The sequence below is a fragment of the Perognathus longimembris genome, chromosome 1, assembly GCF_023159225.1.
Source record: "Perognathus longimembris pacificus isolate PPM17 chromosome 1, ASM2315922v1, whole genome shotgun sequence".
Taxonomy (NCBI): Eukaryota; Metazoa; Chordata; class Mammalia; order Rodentia; family Heteromyidae; genus Perognathus; species Perognathus longimembris.
The window spans coordinates 44,788,640-44,809,996 of NC_063161.1; the positions used below are offsets into that span (position 1 = coordinate 44,788,640).

A 21,357-nucleotide genomic window follows, 5' to 3' on the forward strand; every position below is an offset into this window, starting at 1 on the left:
TAAACTAGGAACGGAAGCATGTTGGTTAAGGGGTGGAATCTTCCTGTCACCGTTGACAGGGTGAGGTGAGAACTCGCTTCCTAATAGGCTGAAAACTGCTTCTCCCGCCCTCCCCCGGCAATTGCTAAGGGGAGGGACTCCTAGGGTTCTGGGAGGAACCAACGCTCAAGACCCCGCCTGCCCGCTTGGGCGTTAGGGGTGGGCTCTGTTGCGGATTGGTTGTTGACGCTGCCTGTTCCGAGTTAGTTGCTGGGGAGAGTCACGTGAGGAGGCGGCGGCGTGAGGAAACCATGGCGGGAGGAATGAAAGTGGCGGTCTTGCCGGCAGTTGGTCCTAGGCCCTCCTGGGACTGCGGGGCCGGGGGCGGTGGGGCTATGCGGCTGTTCTTGGTCCTCTCCGGCTTCTTGGTCTGCGGCTCAGGTACCAGCCGGGCGGCAGCTGCCAACGGGAAGGGTGCAGAGGGCGTTGTTCTTGGAATAGTGGGGTTTATCCCGAGGACGCGGCCCGTTACTCGGCGGAGGGTTGCGGGGATGAGGAGAAAGAAGCTTCGAAAACGAAGCTTGGTTGGCGAGTGGGCGACGGCACGGAGGGGTCGGGTGTCCGGGGTGGTCCCTCGAGAGAGGTGGACCATGGAGCCCTTCGGCTGACACGGCAAAGGGAGGCCTGGCCTGGGTGAAAAGCAGTGCTGGGAGCTGTTTCGCGCTGGTAGGGACCCCTCGAAGTTTTACTCGAGAAGAAGGAAATCTGGGGGGTCATTCCGAGTCGGCGGAGCTGCCTTGGGAAAGGGAGCATCCCATTCATTCTGCTTATCTGCAAAAACCTTTCAACATAGGCATGGGTCGAACTGGTGGTCATTAGAGGTTCTTAATGAGGTGATGTTTACCACCTTCTGCTCTTGTTAGGTCTTTGACCTCAACAGCACTATAGGGACGGACCTGGAATCATTACAGTCCAGTACACTCCAAAGAACTCACCAGCGTCATTTAGCATAGAATGGATTTTCTTTGGAAGTTTTATTCATTCCCTCACATTTACTTGGTATGCACTGGCTTCGACCGTCAGCTTTGGATTGTGAAGGAAACACGTTTCTTCTCCAATCCAGAAGCTTAAATTGCGTTTGTAAGAGATAATCGTTTATCCCCACGTTAAACTCGGACAGAAAAATAAGCGACATTTCCAAGCTTCCCTGGAGGGAGTTGAAACACGGGAGGATAAAGATAATCATATCTTATAAACAGACTTTACACACTCCACCTCTCCTTTCTGTCTGGTGTTTTCACATAGGATTATTCTTAACTATAGTTTTCAAGGTGGTCTCAGCATCCACAGATCTACTTCCATAGCCAGTGTCCTGAAATCTTCCACACACAGTCGACCGCCCCTCCCGCCCCGTGGAGGGAGTAAGTGCCCTGGAAGGTAATCTTCTAGATGTAGGACCTAGAAGCCACGTCTAACCTTAGAAGGGCTATTATTACCTGAATGATTTTTTGGGGGTGGGGATGGGTGGTACTGGGGCTTGAACTCAGGGCTTGGGAACTTGCTAGGCAGGCACTCTCCCACCAGAGCCCCATCTCCAGAGGTCTGGATGGAAATTTTAGTTATTGTTTTTTGTTTGTTTTTGTGCTGTTATTGGGGCTTGAAGTTAGGGCCTTATGCTCTCAGCTTTTTTGCTCAAGGCTGGTGTTTTACTACTTGAGTCACAGCTCCACGTGCAGCTTTTTTGGTGGTTAATTGGAGATAATGTTTTCTCCAGGTTGAAAGATAATATGAATGGTAGCTACAAAGAGCAATCATGTAACACAGTTCTAAAAGCCAGAATGGAAGGTGAATTACTTCAAAAGGTAAAAAGATCCTTCTCTTTGAAAGTTTTTTTTTGAAACATTGTATTATAAAAATAATGGATGTTTCACTTGTCTATAATCTTAGCTACTTAGGAAACTGAGATCTGAGGATCACAGTTTGAAGCCTACCTGGCCAGGTATGTCCATGAGACTCCTCTCTAACCATCAGAAAACCAGAGTGGAGCCATGGCTCAAACTGGTAGAGCTCCAGCCTTGACCAAAAAAAGCTCAGTGACAGTGCCTAGGCTCTGAGTTCAAGCTTCATGACTGACAACAAAAAAAAGATGTTTATGTTTAGCAACCATAAGTATAAAGAAGTAGGCAAAAACCTGGCTGTTTACTCCATTCAGAGCTAGTCTATTTTAGCATACTTTCTTCTGATCTTTTTCACATTATTTTTATTTTTTTATTTTTAGTGCTTAAAATTGAATCCAGGGTGTGGGTGTGGGTGTGTGTGCGCCCCTGTGCTTGGCAGTCCTGGGGCTTGAACTTTGGGCCTAGATGCTGTCCTTGAGCCATCTTTTGCTAAAGGCTAGAGCTCTACCACTTGAACCACACAATTCCACTTCTGGCTTTTTTTGGTGGGAGAGTGGGTGTGATTAAGAGATAAGAGTCTCATGAACTTTTCTGCCCAAGGTGGCTTTGAACCGTGACCCTCAGATCTTAGCTACCTGAGTAGGTAGGATAACAGGCATGAGCCACCAGTGCCTGGCTGAACCCAGAGTCTTATGCTTATGCACAGTGCATTCTACCACAAAATTCTGTCCCTACTCTTCCAAATGTTTAAACTGATTTTTTTCCCCAATACTGGGGTTTGAATTCAGGACCTCTCACTTCAACTAATGCTCTACAACTTGAGCAGTGCCTCTAGTTCAGCTTTATTTTTGGACATTTCTGTGGTGCATCCTGTAATCATAGCCTTGGGGAGCGTAAGGCAGGAGGAACTCAAGTTCCAGGTACAAACAGGTTACCTAGGCAAGATCCTATCTTGAAAAAAAAAAGTTAATATTATGTCAATCTAGTTCTTCTCTCTAGAGGCCAATAAAACTACTGGGAGCCAGGTGCTGGTGGCTCAGGCCTGTGGTCCTAGCTACTCAGGAGGCTGAGATCTGAAGATTGTGGTTTGAAGTCACCCTCAGATCTGTAGCTCAGGTAATAGAATGCTAGCCTTGAACAAAAGAAGCACTCCTCCACACCCCCCCCCCAAAAAAAAAACACTAAAAAAATTAAGATGCTTAAATATCTTACTTTTAAAATGCCTTCTTGAAAAGTGTGTCCATTTTCACCGTTATCTGCATACGTGTGGTACATGCCTTTGCCACCCACCACTGGATAGCCTAGACTGCAGTATTTGTTTATTTGACACATGTAACATAACATCTTATTTTTTATATCTTACATTGTTAGAATGAGTATTTTCAACTGGTTATTAGAAATTTAAATTTTCTGTATAGGCAAAATTTTTTAGGGTGTGTGTGCCTTTTGTTTTTGCCCATTGTGATTTTTAACACGTTTGTATATAATTTCAGAATAAAAGGAGTTTTTAGTATGCTGAGAATATACATTTTAATGATTTATTGCAGAACGGTCTTAATTGTGCATTTCCAAGTACAGGGCTATCTTAGGTGCTGATTTCTGTTGGAGGTTATTGAAGAAATATATGTACTTTAAAAAATTCTTTTAGTGTTCTGGAACTCAGGAAAAGAAAAAAACAAAGATTTTAAAAGATGTTAACTCTGCTATTGGCCAGAAACATTCTTTGGGAATATGGCATTGGAGAATTTTAAAGTTAATTTAAAATCAATGATACCTTTTCCTAGTATTTTTTTGTTTTTTTGTTTTTTGTTTTTTGGCCAGTCCTGGGCCTTGGACTCAGGGCCGGAGCACCGTCCCTGGCTTCTTCCCGCTCAAGGCTAGCACTCTGCCACTTGAGCCACAGCGCCACTTCTGGCCGTTTTCTGTATATGTGGTGCTGGGGAATCGAACCTAGGGCCTCGTGTATCCGAGGCAGGCACTCTTGCCACTAGGCCATATCCCCAGCCCTTTTCCTAGTATTGATACATTATTTGTATCTTATAAATAATAGTGAAGTTAAATGTGAAATGTGAAATGTTATTGGCTGTTCTATTGATATTGTACAGAAGGAATTAGTAAGTTTCTTTTAGACAAGTGTATTTTTTGGAAGGGGTCTTTATAAATAGATTTTATATTGTTTTAAGGAGGTGATAAGGAAGTGATAGGTTCTTGTTTGACATTCCTTTTTTCTAGATACTTCCCAGTGTTTTTCAAGCCCCAGTGAATTTGTAAATACAGTATTTTAAGGTTTCCCATAAGCTTCTTACTCTTCAGAAGAAAATAATTTCTTGAACCATATTGGGGAATGGGTATTCTTTCAGTGTATTTGTGAACTTGTTAGGGAGATAAATGTTAACAGGATTTTGAAGTGGTTTTCTTTTATGAAAGACTTGGAGGAAATCCAAATTACTATTTGTTTACATCTTAGTGAGAAACTGATAGTGTATTAAATCTAATTTAAAAAATAATAACTAATTTTCATACTGAAAACAAATCAATCTCCAGTGGTTTTTAGTATTTCCACAAGGTTGTGCCAAAATCATCACCTTCTAATTTCAGAACATTTTAAGTCACTCCAAAATAAAACCCTATACACTATCAGTTCCTCCCTGCTCCCCTTTCCTTCCAGCCATGGCAATCACTAATCGACTTCCTGTTACTGTGGATTTGTCTGTTCTACATGTTCTTAAGTGGAATCATAGCAATATGTAGACTCTGTGTGTGCATGCATGTGTGCTAGTGTTTTCTTGGCCTAGCTTCTTTCTGTAGTGTTTTTCACAGTTCATGTTGTAGCATGTATCGGTACTTCATTTCTTTTATTGCTGAATAGCATACCATTGTATGGATATTTCTGTGTATCTGGTCACTAAATTGGTGGGTATTTGTGTTGTTACTTACTACTTTTTAGCTGTTATGCTCTAGTTTGATGTACAGTTGATAGACAGTTGTGTGACTCCATGTTATTAGTTCTCTTAGGTATATAAATGCAAATAGAATTCTGTAGCACCTATATATGTATTTGACTTTTTGAGGAGCTGCTAAACTTTTCCAAAGAAGCTGTGCTATTTTACATTCCTGTCCGCAGTATTTGAGGGTTTCCATTTCTCCATATTCTCAACCAACATTTGCTATTGAGCCCCCAAATGTATCTATTCCAGTGGGTGTGAAGAAATATTTCATTGTGGTTCTTGATTTGCATTTTCCTAAAGATTTTGAGTTTCTCTTCATGTTTTTATTGGACATGTATATATTTTCCTTAGAGAAATCTCTGTTCACACCCTATGTTTATTAAAGAAATGAGATTATCACTGAGTTGTGATTTTTTTCACATATTGTGGATACTAGATCATTATCTGGGTTGTGATATTTTTCACATATTGTGGATACTAAATCATTATCTGGGTATTACAGTTATCAGATGTGTGATTTCCAACTATTTCCTTCCATTTTGTGAGGCTGTCCTCACTTTCTTGTGTGTTCTGATATACAAAAGCTTAGATATTTTTCCCCTTTAATCCTGTGTAAAGCATAAGAATTTATTTACTTTAAAATTATTAACAATATTATAATTATTTTAGTGCCAGATCTGGGGCTTGAACTAGGGACTTGGTCAAGGCTAGTTCTCTACCAGTTGAACTACAGCTCCACTTCTGGCTTTTTGGTGGTTGAGATAAGAATTTCATGGACTTTCCTGCTTGTGCTGGCTTTGAATCGTGATCCTCATATTTCAGCTTTTTGAAAAGCTAGGATTATAGATAGATGTGAGCCACCATGACCAGCAGAATTTTTTATTTTTAAGTCCAGTTTATCTGTTCCCCCCCCCCCTTTGGCTACTTATGCTTTAGTGTCATATCTAAGAAACAGTTGCCTAACCCAAGGCCATGAATAGTTACACTTGCATTTTCTTCTAGGTATTATAGGTTTTGCTCTTACATTTAGGTTTTAGGCTAAATTTAATTTCAAATTCAGTCTTAGCTTAGGGCTGAGGATGTAGCTTGGTTATGGAACACTTTCCTATCATGCTCAAGGCTATGGGTAATCTCCAGCACTGAAATAATTTTGGGCTGGTGAGTATAGTGCCATTTTGTGTTTGTAACTAAGATAGGTTGGTTTTGTTTGTTGTAGTTCATTTAAATCTATTCACCTTTATAGTAAAACTCAAGTGTAATTTTACACTCAGTAGCATTTGGTAAATTGTATGCATGATGTAGAACTCAAGGAAGTGTAGCTTAATGGTAGGTGCAGTGATTACCGAGTATGCATGAAGCTCTGGATTCTCTCTCCTGCACTGCAAAAAAAAAAAAAAAAAAAAAAAAAAAAAAAAAAAAGTTGGGGGAGTATTTGTTAAAGAAGGTATCTTGAGCAAAGCTGAATGGGAAGATATAGAAGAGTGGCCACTCTTTAAAGCTTGAATTAAGAATGAATGTTAACTGAGGAGTCAAGTTTGGTCATTTAGAGGACTGCATACAAGCTACGGAAAAGCTTGAAATAGCTGGAACAAGCAGCAACTTTACATCCTTTTAAAGTACTATTATAGTACTAGTGCATGTGCACACGTGTGTGCTCGCACGCGCGCGCACACACACACGGCTGAGATCTGAGAATTGCAGATTGAGTCTCATAGCCAGCCCTGGGCAGACAAATTTGTGAGATTCTTACCATCTATTAACCAGCACAAAACCAGAAACCAGTGCTCAGATGATAGAGCACCAGCTTTGAGTGGAAAAAAGCCAAATGGGAATGAAGAAAAAAAAACAAAACAGCAGAAGCCTGAGTTCAAGCCTCAGTAGGGCACATAAACACACATACAAAACTACTAACAAAATTAAGCCAAATCACTGCCAGTTCTGTTTATTCTACTCCAGAAAATGGGTGGGGGAAGTGGACAGATGGGGTAAGTTTAGATTATTTTAATTATCCTGTTATAAGAGAGGCAGGATATCTTTTTCTTTTTTTAATGGAATGCTTCACAAATTTGTATGTCATCCTTGCTCAGGGGCCCTGCTAATTGTATAGTTCCAATTTTAGTATATGTGCCACCGCCAAAGTGAGCATAAGGCAGGCTATCTTATGGCTAAGGTCAAAGTCAGTATTGTGTGTGAATCTCACATCAGGCTGTTTACTAGCTGTGTAATTTTGGACAAATAGTTAAATCATTCTTAGACACTAATTCCCTCATTTGTAAAATAAGGATTATGAAATTTCCACCTCCTAGCATTGTGAGAGAGTTATATGAGACAACATACTGTCTGTGTTAATAAATACTTAATAATAGCTTTTATTATTACTCACTGAGCTAATGACTATTTTTAATATTTAAATAATTACACTTGGGATTGAGGGAATAGCTAGAGGTAGAGTGCTTACTTAGCATGTGCCAGGCCCTACCTAAGCACACACACAAGATTAAACTGGGCAGAGATAAACTGTGCTTTATTCTCCTATCCCAGGTTTAAGAAAGTGACCAGTCGCATTCTTTTTATGAAATGAGTTATAGTTGCTAGCTTGTTCTGTTACATTATACTTAATTCTTGTTTTCTTTCTTTGTATAAAGCTGGAGTTGATGTAAATGTGGTCATGCTTCAGGAATCCCAAGCTTATGATATGACTACCAGCCGACAATTCTGTTATAAAAATGTGTTTACCCCAAAGTGGCATGATATATGGACCCGGATCCAGGTAATAGTTTGGAAGTCCTTTACAGGGACATCTCGGCTTCTGTAAGTAGCTCACACGACTATAACCCAGAGGTATAAACTTCCTTTTTTCTCCCCTGCCTTTCTCAAAGAAGTTGCTGCTTTGCCTTCGCTTCCTTTTGTAGTGTGCATGCACACTCTTTTTAAACACCTTCCTTCTTTGGGCAGGAAACTGGTGTGCCTGTCAGGATGTAAACTCTTGCCTGGCTGCTCCTATTCTGTTTTCATTCTACACAAGATGTTTCATAAACCCTTTGAGCTGCAGTTTCCCGTTGGTAGAATAACTGGTTTCATTTATTCCAAAACATTGTTAAATCACCTGGCAGGCAAGAGCATCTGGCTATAATAGTGATTGAACAAAATGAGTCCTTTTGCTATAAGTATATTGATATGGGTGCTAGTTGTTCACATAAAAAACGTAAGAATGGGCCTGTGGGTTTTAAAATTTTTTTTATTATCTGATATAAAAACCATACCCTATCTAGGGCACATTATAACCAACATTTATCCATAATCAGTGATTTGTGACAATGGGTTGAACTTTTCAGTCTGTCATTATGGGAAACATTTTCAGTTTTCTGGGGCTCTCATGACTGGCAATTTTCTTAATATTCAGACCCTTGCTTTGTATGATCTCATAAATAGTTGTATTGATAACTCATCCAGCTTGGGAGTCTTTCCCCGTCTGTGTTCTGGCCTAATAGATGCAGATCATGTTAACGAGAGGTCATTCAACAGCTGCCTCTCGGTACCATGTACAGCGTTGTTTGCCCAATTATGTTGAGCTGTTTGCAGCTGTATATTTCTTGTAAACCTCATGGAGACAGGCACCACTACTTATTTATCTATTTACTCCAAAAAATTGTATTTATGAACAATTTCAGTTCTTCCTTGTTTCTCATCTTGGTTTTACTTGTGTTACAGATCCGGGTAAATAGTTCCAAATTGGTCCGAGTCACCCAGGTGGACAATGAGGAGAAACTGAAAGAGCTGGAGCAGTTTAGTATCTGGAACTTCTTTTCCTCCTTTTTAAAAGAGAAATTGAATGATACCTATGTTAATGTGGGTCTATACAGCACAAAAACCTGCCTCAAAGTTGAGATTATAGAGAAGGACACCAAGTACAATGTCATTGTGACCCGGAGTAAGTCTCATTCACCTTTTGTTTTTCTGATGGATTCTATAGTGAGAAGGGACTGAGCTTTGGAGGGGATAATTAGTGATACTGAGAACCCAGCCCAGATCCATTTGGGTTCTGGTTATAATGCTGAATATTCTGCAGCTTCAGCTCATAGATCCAGAGTCAAGCCTACCCAGGACTACTGTGAACACCTACTTTCCTAGAGTTGCGAAGGTATGCTTCCTAATAGTAGCACTAAGCTGACACACCTAGTCCTCTGCAGTAAGTCAGACAGCTATGTTCATGGTTTCTGAACCCTTTTAGATAACATTAGCTGTTTATCTAGGAACAGGCCTGTATTCAAAGACATGAGTGATTAAACAGAAACTGAGGAAAGGGTAAAATTGGTTCCTAATAATTTGCTAGAGTATTTATGGAACCATAAGTAAAAAATTGTGGACACTTAAGTAAATACTACTGCAGTGTAAGGCTTATTATGTAGAACCAGGAGAAGTTTATCCTTGTTGGCAGGTGTTTGACAAAGTTTTAGAGGGGTGGATTCTGTTGAATTCTCTGAGATTTGGTTTCTTGTTGGTTGCTAATCAGTGTCCTGGGATATTGTGAATAGTAGGTATGTTTCCAAGTTTTGCTACAAAAAAAATGCTCTTTAGAGCACTGGCAACTCACACCTGTAATCCTAGCTACTCAAGAGGCTGAAATCTGAGGATTGTGGTTCAAAGCCAACCTGTGAGACTTGTAGCTCCAATTAACTACTAAAAAGCCAGAAGTGGAGCTGTGGCTCAAGTGGCAGAGTACTAGCCTTGAACAAAAAGCTCAGGGACGGTGAGTGGCCAGGCCCTGAGTTGAAGCCCCAGGACAGGCATAAAACAAAGCAAAAATGCCCTGATAATTATTCTAGGATTTCACAGTTGTATAGGTTGTTTGGTATGCCTAATACATTTAGTGATTCCTCTCTCTGTGGGCCTTCCCTAGACCTAGAGGTCTTAAATGTATAATGTGGAGGAGTCTCAGATGTGTTCCTTCAGGATCTCTGCTTGGGACGTCTAGTCCTGGATGAAATGTGTTTGGTTAGTAGTTTTTTTTTTCCAATACAGTGCTGTAGAGTGAAGGAAAGTAGATGATATTGTTGGACAATTAGAAAACAATGGGAGGTTCTGACACAAAGTAGGTAAATCTGCCAAATTCTGCTCTTGTAATTTAAAGCTTGAAAGCCACAGTAGTGGAGACCTCTTGTGGGCAATAGTGTGAAGTGCTGATCTAGCTTGGTTCAAAGTGAAGCTAATTTCTTTTTTCATTTTTGCCAGTCCTGGGGCTTGAACTCAGGGCCTGAGCACTGTCCCTGACTTCGTTTTGCTCAATGCTAGCACTCTGCCAACTTGAGCCACAGCGCCACTTCTGGCCTTTTTTTATTTATGTGGTGCTGAGGAATCGAACCTAGGGCTTCATGTATACGAGGCAAGCATGCTTGCCACTAGGCCATATTTCCAGCCCCTGAAACTAATTTCTTTTAACTTTTGTCTAGGTAGTCAAAATAAAAAAATGTCCAAAAGAGAATTATGAAATTGTAATCTATTAATAATAACAATAAAATTATATAAAAATAATTTCTTCAGAAAGTACAAAAGGACAGAGACTTAATTATTATGAATTTTCTTTGGGAGGGTGCCCAGGCTTTTGAAGAAACTACAGTGCAATTTGGGGGGGCTATTTCCACTTTAAAAAATTGTGGTTGACCATAATACTAGTATTACCATTTAGTTTTTAATACTTTAAAGTGAAGCCACTTTTTTTCTTAACTAAAAGATGTTTATTTCAGGATTTGACCCCAAACTCTTCCTCATCTTCCTCCTTGGACTACTACTATTTTTTTGTGGAGACTTGCTGAGCAGGTAGGTTTCAAGGCATTGTAATGGGGTTCATCCCTACATTGCTTGACTTCGTTCCAAAAACCACAGGAACTGGTTATTCCCTTCTCTATTACCTGTGTAGCTTGCATGTTACTGCTTTGGTATTTTTCTTTTTGTTTGAGGCTGGGACTCAAACTCAGTATCTGATGCTTGCTTTTTTTTTTTTTTTCAAATTTTTATTATCAAACTGATGTACAGAGAGGTTACAGTTTCATATGTTAGGCATTGGATACATTACTTGTACTGTTTGTTACCTCGTCCCTCATACCCCCCTCCCTCCTCCCCTTTCCCTTTCCCACCATGAGGTGTTCAGTTCACTTAGACCAAACAGTTTTGCAAGTATTGCTTTTGTAGTTGTTTTTCTTTTTTTTTTTTTTTTTTTTACCCTGATGCTTGCTTTTGCTCATTGGCTGGCATTGTACCACCTAAGGCATACCTCCAACCCCTGCTTTGGTATTTATACTTTAAATACTTTAAAAACTTTGTTTTTCCAGAACAGAACTTTATTTGAAAAATAAAATAATTCGTGATTATGGTCAGACATTTTAAAACATAAATTGAGTTATTTTTTTCTAATGCAGTAGCGTACCAATGAATAATTGGGGCACAATCTGTAACTGAATTATTTTACCAAATCTATTCATGAATATGCCCTTTCCTAGAGGCAGAAGTATGCCCTGAAAAATGAAGAAAATGAATACAAATTTGGAAAATAAGTTGCTATAATTTTCTTCTCTAGTATGAGCACACTGATATATATTTGCTCCATAATTCATCACTAGCTTTTGGAATTTTTCTTGGATTTTTCTGTAAAGAAAATTCGTGATAAACAAAGTGAATTTGCCTAAGCATTGTAAAAACATTTTTTTTTGTCAGCTGTGGGGCTTGAACTCAGGGCCTGGGAGCTGTCATTAAGACTAGTGCTTTAGTGCTTTACCACTTTGAGTCATGGCTCCACTTCCAGTTTTTAAGTGGTTAATTGGAGCTAAGAGTCTCACAAGGACTTTTCTGCCTGGGCTGGCTTTGAACCAAGATCTTCAGATCACAGCCTCCTGAATAACTTGGATTATAACCATAAGCCACTGGTGTTTGGCTTTAAAAGTTATTATTATTGTTGTTGTTTTTGGTCATGGGGCTTGAACTGAGGGCCTGGTTATTGTCCCTGAGCTCTTTTTTTTTTTTTTTTTTGGCCAGTCCTGGGGCCTGAACTCAGGGCCTGGGCACTGTCCTTGAGCTTCTTTTGCACAAGGCTAGCACCCTACCACTTGAGCCACAGCACCACTTCTGCTTTTTCTGTGTATGTGGTACTGAGGAATCGAACTCAGGGCTTCATGCATGCTAAGTAAGCACTCTACCACTAAGCCACATTCCCAGCCCTCTGAGCTCTTTTTGCTCAAGGTTAGTGCTCTACTGCTTTGGGCCAGAGTGCTACTTCTGTTGATTAATTGGAGATAAGAGTCTCACGGACTATCTTGCCGTGGCTGGGTTTGAACTGCAATCCTTAAATCTCAGTCTCGTGAGTAGCTGGGATTACAGGTGTGAGCCACCAGTGCCCAGCTAGCCAGTATTTTAAGTTGAGCATCACTACCCTTTCTACTGTTAGGAGTACTGTATTACTATAGAGACTGATACAGTACAGTTAATGCCAGATTATTTTCTGGTGAGTTTTGTGCAAAAAAACTCCTATGTGTTCATTTCCTTCCCTTAGGAACTACTAGCTAAAATAAGTGGAACTGACATGTACAAATTAAAAACAGGGCTGGGAATATGGCCTAGTGGTAGAGTGCTCGCCTTGTGTGCATGAAGCCTTGGGTTCGATTCCTCAAGCACCACATATGTAGAAAAAGCCAGAAGTGGCGCTGTGGTTCAAGTGGTAGAGTGCTAGCCTTGAGCAAAAAGAAGCCAGGGACAGTGCTCAGGCCCTGAGTCCAAGGCCCAGGACTGGCAAAAAAAAGAAAAGAAAAGAAATTGTTGGGGCTGGGAATATGGCCTAGTGGCAAGAGTGTTGGCCTCGCATACATGAAGCCCTGGGTTTGATTCCCCAGTATCACATATATAGAAAATGGCCAGAAGTGGTGCTGTGGCTCAAGTGGCCTTGAGCAAAAAGAAGCCAGGGACAGTTCTCAGGCCCTGAGTCCATGGCCCATGACTGGCCAAAAAAAAAAAAAAAAAAACAAATGAAAAGCAACATAAGTAAGCAAATGTTTGATGAAGGTACTGTCAACATCATTAAGTCTGTACAGAGTGAAAAATATTTGTGGAGTAGTGGATGAAAGATGAACAATTGGAATTTTAAGTTGGGCTGAAATGGAGCTGAGAGGTGAGAAAGAGTAAGGGAGAAACAGTGGAAGAGCCTGGAGTGGAGTAGAATGTCTCTGTTGTAGGCCTGTAAGGCATTTATTTATCCTTTTAGGTAATCAAAGAAGTCCCCATTTTCAGTCTCTATGTGGACTTGCTTCTTGTTCCATTTTTACCCCAGAAAAGCTGTTCAGATCCATAAGAAGAAAGGTTCTTAATAAAAAATTGGGTTGAGGCTGGACATTGGTAGCTAACACCTATAATCCTAGCTACTCAGGAAGCTGAGATCTGGGAATTGAGGTTCAGAGCCAGCGCCAGCAAACAAATCCAAGAGACTCTTACCTCTAATTAACCAACAAAAATTGAAAGAGAATGTGTGTCATCTGTGAGCAGAAAAAGTTGAGTGAGAGGCCCTGAGTTCAAGCCCTCATATTGGAAAAAAAAATTACTCTGGAGAAGTAATTAGGATGGAGGAAAGGAGTAGGAGATTAAATAGAGGTTTATTTTGGCTTATATTGAGGAGACTTCATTGGTACTAATTATTGTAGACTGGCAGCAACTAGATTCAGTTTATCAATCTCTACAATCCAATAGCCTTAAGTACTAGGCAAATTCTTGCTTTAATCTTGTACACTTTAAAAAGCCTTTTGGGGGCTGGGAATATGGCCTATTGGCAAGAGTTCTTGCCTCATATACATGAAGCCCCTAGGTTCGATTCTCCAGTACCACATATGTAGAAAACAGCCAGAAGTGGTGCTGTGGTTCAAGCGGCAGAGTGCTAGCCTTGAGCAAAAAGAAGCCAGGGACAGTGCTCAGGCTCTGAGTACAAGGCCCAGGACTGGCCAAAAAACAAAAATAAATAATAAAGCCTTTTGCTGTGTCATTGTCCTAATTTCAACAATACCGTATTATGTATGAAGTATATGCCAGTAATCCTAGTCATGAAATACGTTTTTTTCTCTGGCAGGAGTCAAATTTTCTACTATTCCACTGGAATGAGTGTGGGAATTGTGGCTTCTCTACTAATCATCATTTTTATACTATCTAAGTTTGTGCCTAAGGTAAGTAGCAAAACCTTGATCTGCAATTAGGTTGAGCTAGGATACCTAAAATACTCCCCCCCCCCTTTTTTTTTCTCAGTTGTGGGGCTTGAATTTAGGGCCTGAGTGCTGTCCCTGAGCTCTGTTGCTCAAGACTAGTAGCGCTCTGCCACTTTGAGCCACAGCCTACTTCCAGTTTTTGTGATGATTAATTGGAGATAAGAGTCTCATCATGGCCTTTCCTGCCCTGGATTGGCTTTGAATGGTGATCCTCAGATCTAAGTCTCCTGAATAGCTAGGATTACAGCTGTGAGCCACCAGTACCCACCTTCATTTTTTGTTGTTGTGGTGGGGATGTGCGTGCGTGCGTGCATGAGTGTGTGTGTGTGTGTGTGTGTGTGTGTGTGTGTGTTTTCCTGGTAATCAAACTCAGGTCTTGAGTGCTATCCCTAAGCTTTTGTGCTCAAAGCTATTCTCTACCACTTGAGCCACAGCTCCACTTTCTACTTTTTGGTTATTAATTGGAGATAAGACTCTCACAGACTTTTCTGCCCAGGCTGACCTTGAACAACAATCTTTAGATGTCAGCTCCTGAGTAGCTAGGATTACAGATGGGAGCCACTGGTGCCTCACACTTTTGGGCCTTTTTTTTGGGTGAGGGGGTATCTTGGAACACTGAAAAATTTGCACTGATAGCTGATGAGTCAATGTCTATCCTACTCTCCTTGATCTTGAAAAGTACTTTTTATGATGAGACTTGGAATCTGATTTCATATAAACTTTTAATTTAAAATCATGTACGCAGTGAGAGATTAAAGTCACCTGTTTCCTAATTATATAGCTAAGCTTTAAGTTACTTAGCATCTCATCTTTTCAGTGTTCCTTACAGACTGTACCTTCTTAAATATAAAGCAATTCTTTTTAAGAGATGTGATTTTGCACATTTTGAGTAGATTAAATTTGAAGAAAAAAATCATAGTTCCGTTTTACTTCTTTTATACTTGGAAAGTCTGTTGTAACTTTGCTTTCATTTCTACTCTGTCTTAGAAAAGTCCCATTTACATCATCCTGGTGGGAGGCTGGTCCTTTTCTCTGTACCTCATTCAGCTAGTTTTTAAGAATTTGCAAGAAATCTGGAGGTGTTACTGGCAGTATCTTTTAAGTAAGTGTTGGTTTTGCTTTCTCTTTTGTATGCTTATAGGCTGTTGTAGTTAATTTGATTGTGAAAAGACATTGCCTGCTTATAAAGAGTTAATAGTAATAGCTCATGTCATTGGACTGATTTGTAAGAATCATAGTTTTCCAATACTGCTGTCATTATTACCCTCTTTTAAATTAAAATGTCACTAAGGAGAAGACTGTAATTTGTTAGCACTTCACTTTACAATAAGTATTTTTCGAAAAGATCTGTAAATTATCTTAATTAATGTAATCCTACTTTAAATGCCTCAATGATCTTAGGAAGTAAAAAAAAAATGATATCAGGAATCTTTTCCATAAAGTAAGAATACTTAGATGGTACAGGTAGAAGCCCTTGATGTATCATTTTAGAAATTTTCAGTCTGAAATAGACTTTCAGAATTGTTCAACATGTAGCTTTAATGCTCCATTTGAACCAAATAAAGTGCCAACAGAAAGGATAGAAGTGATGTGTGTGTTACACATGTATATTTCCTGATGATTAAGTATGAATAATTGAGAAAAAATCTTGTTCAGTTTTCTAATTTAATAGATACAGTAAATTTACTACTGTTCACCACACAATTTTTTTTTTACCATGTTTAGATGAAAAAAAATGTCTTCTGCTAACTCCTCTCATAGGCTATGTCCTCACAGTTGGATTCATGAGTTTCGCGGTATGTTACAAGTATGGGCCCTTGGAAAATGAAAGAAGTATCAATCTGCTGACCTGGACCTTGCAGCTGATGGGCCTCAGTTTCATGTATTCTGGCATCCAGATACCTCATATTGCCCTTGCTCTTATCATCATTGCACTGTGTACTAAGAACCTGGAGTATCCTATTCAGTGGCTGTACATCACCTACAGGTGACTGAAGGCAGTATAACTTTGTATTGACACATGCAATGTGGGATGCAGATTACAGCAAAAGGATACAGAGGTGTTGCCCTGGAACCTCATTGTTAATGAAAAATTACTATGTTAATACTCTGCCTTTGTTACTTTCAAACTCTTATTTTTTAGACTCCGTAGGTTAATTTTTTTTTTCATTTTAGTCATTTTATATAAAAAGATCCAGTAAAGTGTCATGTGTTCTTATTGCCACAAGGTGGTGCAAATTATATCATGTTAACTTCAGGTTTTAGGTCACCTGGTTTCAGAGTTATTTCACAGTTGGCTCTCAGATTGCTCTAGAAATATAGCATGTTATCACCTGTGTGGTGATTATGGAGTGGTCATGGATTCTGAGACTATCAATGATTGTTCTGTTCAGATAGTCAAAGTGATATTACAGACCCAGATTAGTGGGTCACAATATTATAGCATTATTTTCTTGTTTTTCCATTTATTGGAAATAAATGTTTATCATTTATTGGAAAATAATTTATTCACATTAGTGAATAATATGACTGCTCTGATTTTTCACTCATAGTCTGATGACTTAGGAGTCCATTTTAATGAAAGATGTCTGTGCAAGAAAGGTGGGCATGATGATTCTTAATGTTCAAGGCTGTCAGCTGTGCGCTTGGTCCACTGAAGGGAGCTAGAGGTAAGATGGATATAGATTACTGATTAATGATTCATGATGTTATTTTGGTGAGCACAGAAAGGTGTGTAAGGCAACAGAAAAGCCTGTCCCCCCTCGTCTTCTGACAGAAGAAGAGTATCGGATACAAGGAGAGGTGGAGACCCGAAGGGCTTTAGAGGAGCTCCGAGAATTTTGTAATAGTCCAAACTGCTCTCCATGGAAGACTATCTCTCGAATCCAGTCCCCCAAAAGGTAAACTTTTTGGCCAGATAAGCTGAGTATCTATCAGAGTAATTGTGCCCTTGAGATCATACTTTTAGATAACTATGTTGTATTTGTGCCCTTTGACTGTTAACCCATGAGTAGTCTAGAGAAAGGTTTCTGTATTGTCATGTATTGGGTCCCTGCTTCCCCAAAGAGCTACCTACTCTAGCCTTGATTACAGCTTAGAGATGAGAAGATTTCATTATCATATTAGGTTTTCCCCCTGAAAGTTATGCACTGCTCTCCATTAATTTTTTTCTTTTTTTAACCTTTTTAGATAGGAACTATTGTACCAGTGACTGTATAAAATTTCAATTTGGGATCCTGATAATATAAAGTATATAGGGCCATAAAGGCAGATTACTATGGAATGCCCTTATTTCTTATCTTATCAAGAATATGGTGACTTCATAAACCTTAGCTTTTCTATCATCTAAAGGGACAGGCTAGTGTTTATCAAACAAGATTAGGTTTTGGGAGAAGTTGTTCCAGTATCCCACTTCTTCCTTTTCTCCTTATTTCTTGCTTTACTGTACTTATCTGCCAGAGTAAAGAAAAGGTTCTTAGCTACATTCAATACAATCTATGCTGCCAGCCTATCAATCATTTCAATTTGTTGTATTTGTACTCTTTGCTACAAACTGTTAATCTAAGAGTAGTCCAGAGAAAGGCTTCTGTATTATCATGTAGAAGGCAGATTCCTAATGAGTATTCCCCTCTCTTTTCCAGATTTGCAGACTTCATAGAAGGCTCTTTCCATCTTACACCAAATGAAGTTTCTGTCCATGAGCAGGAGTATGGATTAGGGAGCATTATTGCCCAGGATGATGAACTGTCCTCTGAGGAGGAGGAGGAGGACTCAGGCTCTCCATGTGCCATTGTCACACAGAACAACTTCCAGATTTAGGTGGTGCTCAGTTCTTTTCCTACAGACTGGCTTGGTGCCCCAGTGATCCATGTTGCAAGTGCCATGCAATTCTTCCATGCCTTTCTAGCAGACTGAAGAAAGTGCAGAAATTCTCTTATTGAAATGAGAAGCCTGAGTAGTTCTCCCTCTAGGAGTGGTCTTCCTGGTCTCCGTGGGATCCTAAAGGAGAGTGGATAAAATAGTGAGTGCTGTGGCAGTTTGCTTCCTACTGGTTAAGCTATCAGCCCACTTTTCTGTTCCTAAAGAAATTGGATGGCCAGAACCAGCATGACATTCTAGTTCTTTAAAGTTGATTCGATCATGGCATTTCTTTCACTGTGCCTGGCCCTCTGGAGTGGGAATTGTAAGTGCAATAATGCTTTTAGACCATCAGCTGCATCTGCCAGAGAGACATTCTCTCTGAGCTTCCTTCATTTCCACTTGTTTCAGCAGCTGTGGAATAGTCCCCAATTTAATGATTTTGACAGGAAGTGGATTTTTGTCTGCCTTGTTTTTAAATATATGAAATATATTTAAATATATTTTTTGAAGTGTAACAAATTCATATTTCCAAACCAGCAAGACCTGTTGGCCACTAGGTATTTATTAATGTGGATCCAGTAAAGCCCCAGGAGCTGTTGTGTTGAGCTTTGAATTCATTTTCACATATGATATTCTGAGTCCTGCTTGGTTTTCTAGGCTCATACTTCTAGGTCAACTCTCTTAAACTTTTTATTATATTCAATATTTGACGTTAAGAAATGCATTTTTCTTTCCCATTCCTTGCCCATTTTCTCATTCACAAAGGGTCTATTCCCTCAGTTGTGGAATATTCATATAATTCATAACATCTCTCTTCATATATTATATGCATATGCACATATGTATGTATATATGACAGGGTATCTGTCCTGTGAAGCCCAGGATAGCTTCAAACTCAAAATCCTCTTGGTACATCCTCTCTAGTACTGTGATTACAGCCATGGGCCATCGTGATAGTTCCTTGTTTCATTTCTTACCTTCCTTTTCATTGGCTTTTAGTATTATTCCTGGTAGCTAGGAGAAATGATCTTGCTTACCCCACTTCTTTTTTCTGTTACCAGGTCTCATCTTTGAGTTGCTATGGATTCAAGAAACTATTTCTTTTCCCTCTGTATCCTCATTCTAGTCATTCCTTTTTGCCTTCCCTTACCCCTTATATTCTCCCATGTCTAGTTTATTTGTAAGCTCTGAAACCACCTATGAAGTTTCTCTTTTCTTTTCTCATCTCATCTTGTCTCATCTGCCTCTTTTCTGAAATAGGGTCCCAATATGTGGTCTAGGCTGATCTTCAATTTGAGATTTCCCTCTGCCTCAATTTCCCTAGTGCTGGGATTATAGGCATATACTACCACACCTGGTTTGAAGTTTTTCAATAAACATTTTGTGCTAGATAGTTTTCACAATTTGCATTGCTAGCAAAATAGCCCTCTATGTTATCTTCACACATCTATCTGAATCCTCATTCAGCAATCAGAACCAGATGCATTTTCCCCTAAACTTACTATATACTTACTTGCAATTCTGTTTCTGACCAGAGATCTATGCTGCCTTTTATTACAATGACATTAGTTTCAGAATCTTTTGTCATTGGAAAGACTGCTTATAAACCAGCAATGTCCTTTATGAGGGAGTAAATTCCTTCAGACCTGCCATTTGCTGGGCTCTTTCTTTGTGATCTTCACCCTCATACCTTTAGCCAGGAAGGTACACACAAGTGTGCAGTGTCAGACTTACTCTCTTAAGAAGGAAGATGGTTTTTAAAAAAGTTGTTGTGACTACTTTAGACCAGTTCCTTGGTGTGTAATTTTGAAAGGCTCTGGGTTCATTCCATTGCCAACTTCCAAAATGTCAGCTCTGAGATTCCTTCCACAGTCTTAGACTGTTCTAACGTGACAACTACCTCAACTGGCAGAAAGAGATGCATACAGGACAGTGAACAATAATCAGTATTTGGGAAGGTGCTCTGGGTTAAAGTTATAGTACTAGGAACTTAATCTCAGGAAATCTTTATGCCTTGGTGATTTAGGTATACAACGTTTTGTCATTCTACAAAGAAATATTAAAATTTCTTGAGGGGCTTGGGTAAAATGCTTACCTAGCATGCATGGGCCTCTGGATTTCATCTATAGCATAAAAATAAAATCATTCTGAAGTTCCTTTTTCCTTATTTATAAGTGAATAGTATATTTGAGTATAAGTTGATTTTAGTGACTCAACTGTTCTCTGGAGACCGTGGTGTCTATCCCAAGTTCCTTATAGAGGGGGTGACTTGCTCCAGAGTGACTTTTTCCCATACATGTCACTATTTCAAGGAGAAGACATCTCGAAACTGGGAAAGATTCTCCTCCTGTGTAGTAAGCTTCTTGTGAAATATAGTTTTAATCTCAAGATCTGTTTTCCTGTTTAAATTTGGGTTGAATAAAATTAAATTGATTTTATGATTCCCTATATGGTAGTTGAACTGAGTTAAGGTATTGGAGATGACAGTCGTGAGGAGCTCTCAGACAGTGAAGGACGATATCTGTGTTGTGCTGCATGGCCTTGCCTTGCCTGCCGGTGTGGCTCTGCCCAGCTGCTTCAGAGCCTCTGTCTGTGTGCCCGGAGATTGCTTGACTCTGTAAACCTTCTTTAGTTGCCGCTCTTGTCTCCCTCTTGGCCACTTAGTCTGCTGGCTCAGCCACTACTTGAAGCCCCTATTTAATTTTCCCTGGCAGTTATAGCTCATGCAATTTCAGCACAGTCTCATATCTCCTACCAATCTCATCAAGAAGGATTGAAGGGATAACTGGAGTGAGCTGGACATCGGAGCCATGTTTGCTGCCATGTCAGCGTCTTGCTCGGCAAATATCAATCTGTAAATTGGCTCCAGAGTTCAAGGTCATCAGCATTGGAAAAATCTATTGCCTTAATTTGTCTGACCCAAGCTGTGTAGAACATGACCACCATTAATGGGAATACAAAAGGCAACTGAGGTAATAAAACTTTTCCTTTTCTCAAAGAGTTTTCAGAGAACAACAGAATTATGACTAAAAGCAAGGAAAACATAGCAACTTTGTTATTTCTAATAGGAAAATTCCTGTCAGCCCCTGCATCACATAAAAACTAGTTCATGTCTGTTACAAAGAGACTTTTGCTGACTTATGGCTGTTTGGGTCTTACTGCCCCATTTAAGATAATGCATTTCATCTTGGGGTTCAGCACTCTTCCCTGTAGCCCAGTCCCCACTTGGAATGTAGGATAGAGGCTTGATGAAGGAAGGGACCCAGATAGGCCAGAGTTCCTCTAGGCTCTGATGTCCATTAAATGACTTAGGGAATGGATTATGTAATTGCCCTCAATCCTTTTTTGTTGTTGTTTCAGAAAAAAGATGGGCTTAGAAAATACCTACATAAAAATGATTCCTAGTTGTGCACCTGTAACTTTTCTGAATTGAGTGGT

At 39.7% G+C, this 21,357-nt stretch overlaps 1 protein-coding gene and 1 non-coding gene across 4 annotated transcripts; one reads left to right on the forward strand and one right to left on the reverse strand.

Annotated features, from left to right (window-relative positions):
* Positions 1 to 280: 280 nt before the first annotated feature.
* Positions 281 to 20,882, forward strand: Nemp1 (nuclear envelope integral membrane protein 1). 3 transcript variants are annotated; one of them, XM_048361317.1, is made up of 9 exons: positions 281 to 420; positions 7,471 to 7,595; positions 8,537 to 8,756; positions 10,570 to 10,642; positions 13,926 to 14,019; positions 15,046 to 15,160; positions 15,820 to 16,045; positions 16,785 to 16,958; positions 17,700 to 20,882. In XM_048361317.1, exons 1-9 carry the CDS (start codon positions 291 to 293, stop codon positions 17,875 to 17,877), a joined length of 1,335 nt encoding a protein of 444 aa, XP_048217274.1. In that variant the 5' UTR covers positions 281 to 290; the 3' UTR covers positions 17,878 to 20,882. The 3 variants fall into 3 exon arrangements, with proteins under 3 accessions (XP_048217274.1, XP_048217283.1, XP_048217279.1); XM_048361326.1 differs by lacking the exon at positions 281 to 420 and adding an exon at positions 1,682 to 1,841; XM_048361322.1 differs by lacking the exon at positions 281 to 420 and adding an exon at positions 2,463 to 2,993.
* Positions 6,868 to 6,971, reverse strand: LOC125341308. The gene has a single exon (XR_007208955.1). It is a non-coding gene; the product is annotated as a U6 spliceosomal RNA (small nuclear RNA).
* Positions 20,883 to 21,357: the final 475 nt, after the last annotated feature.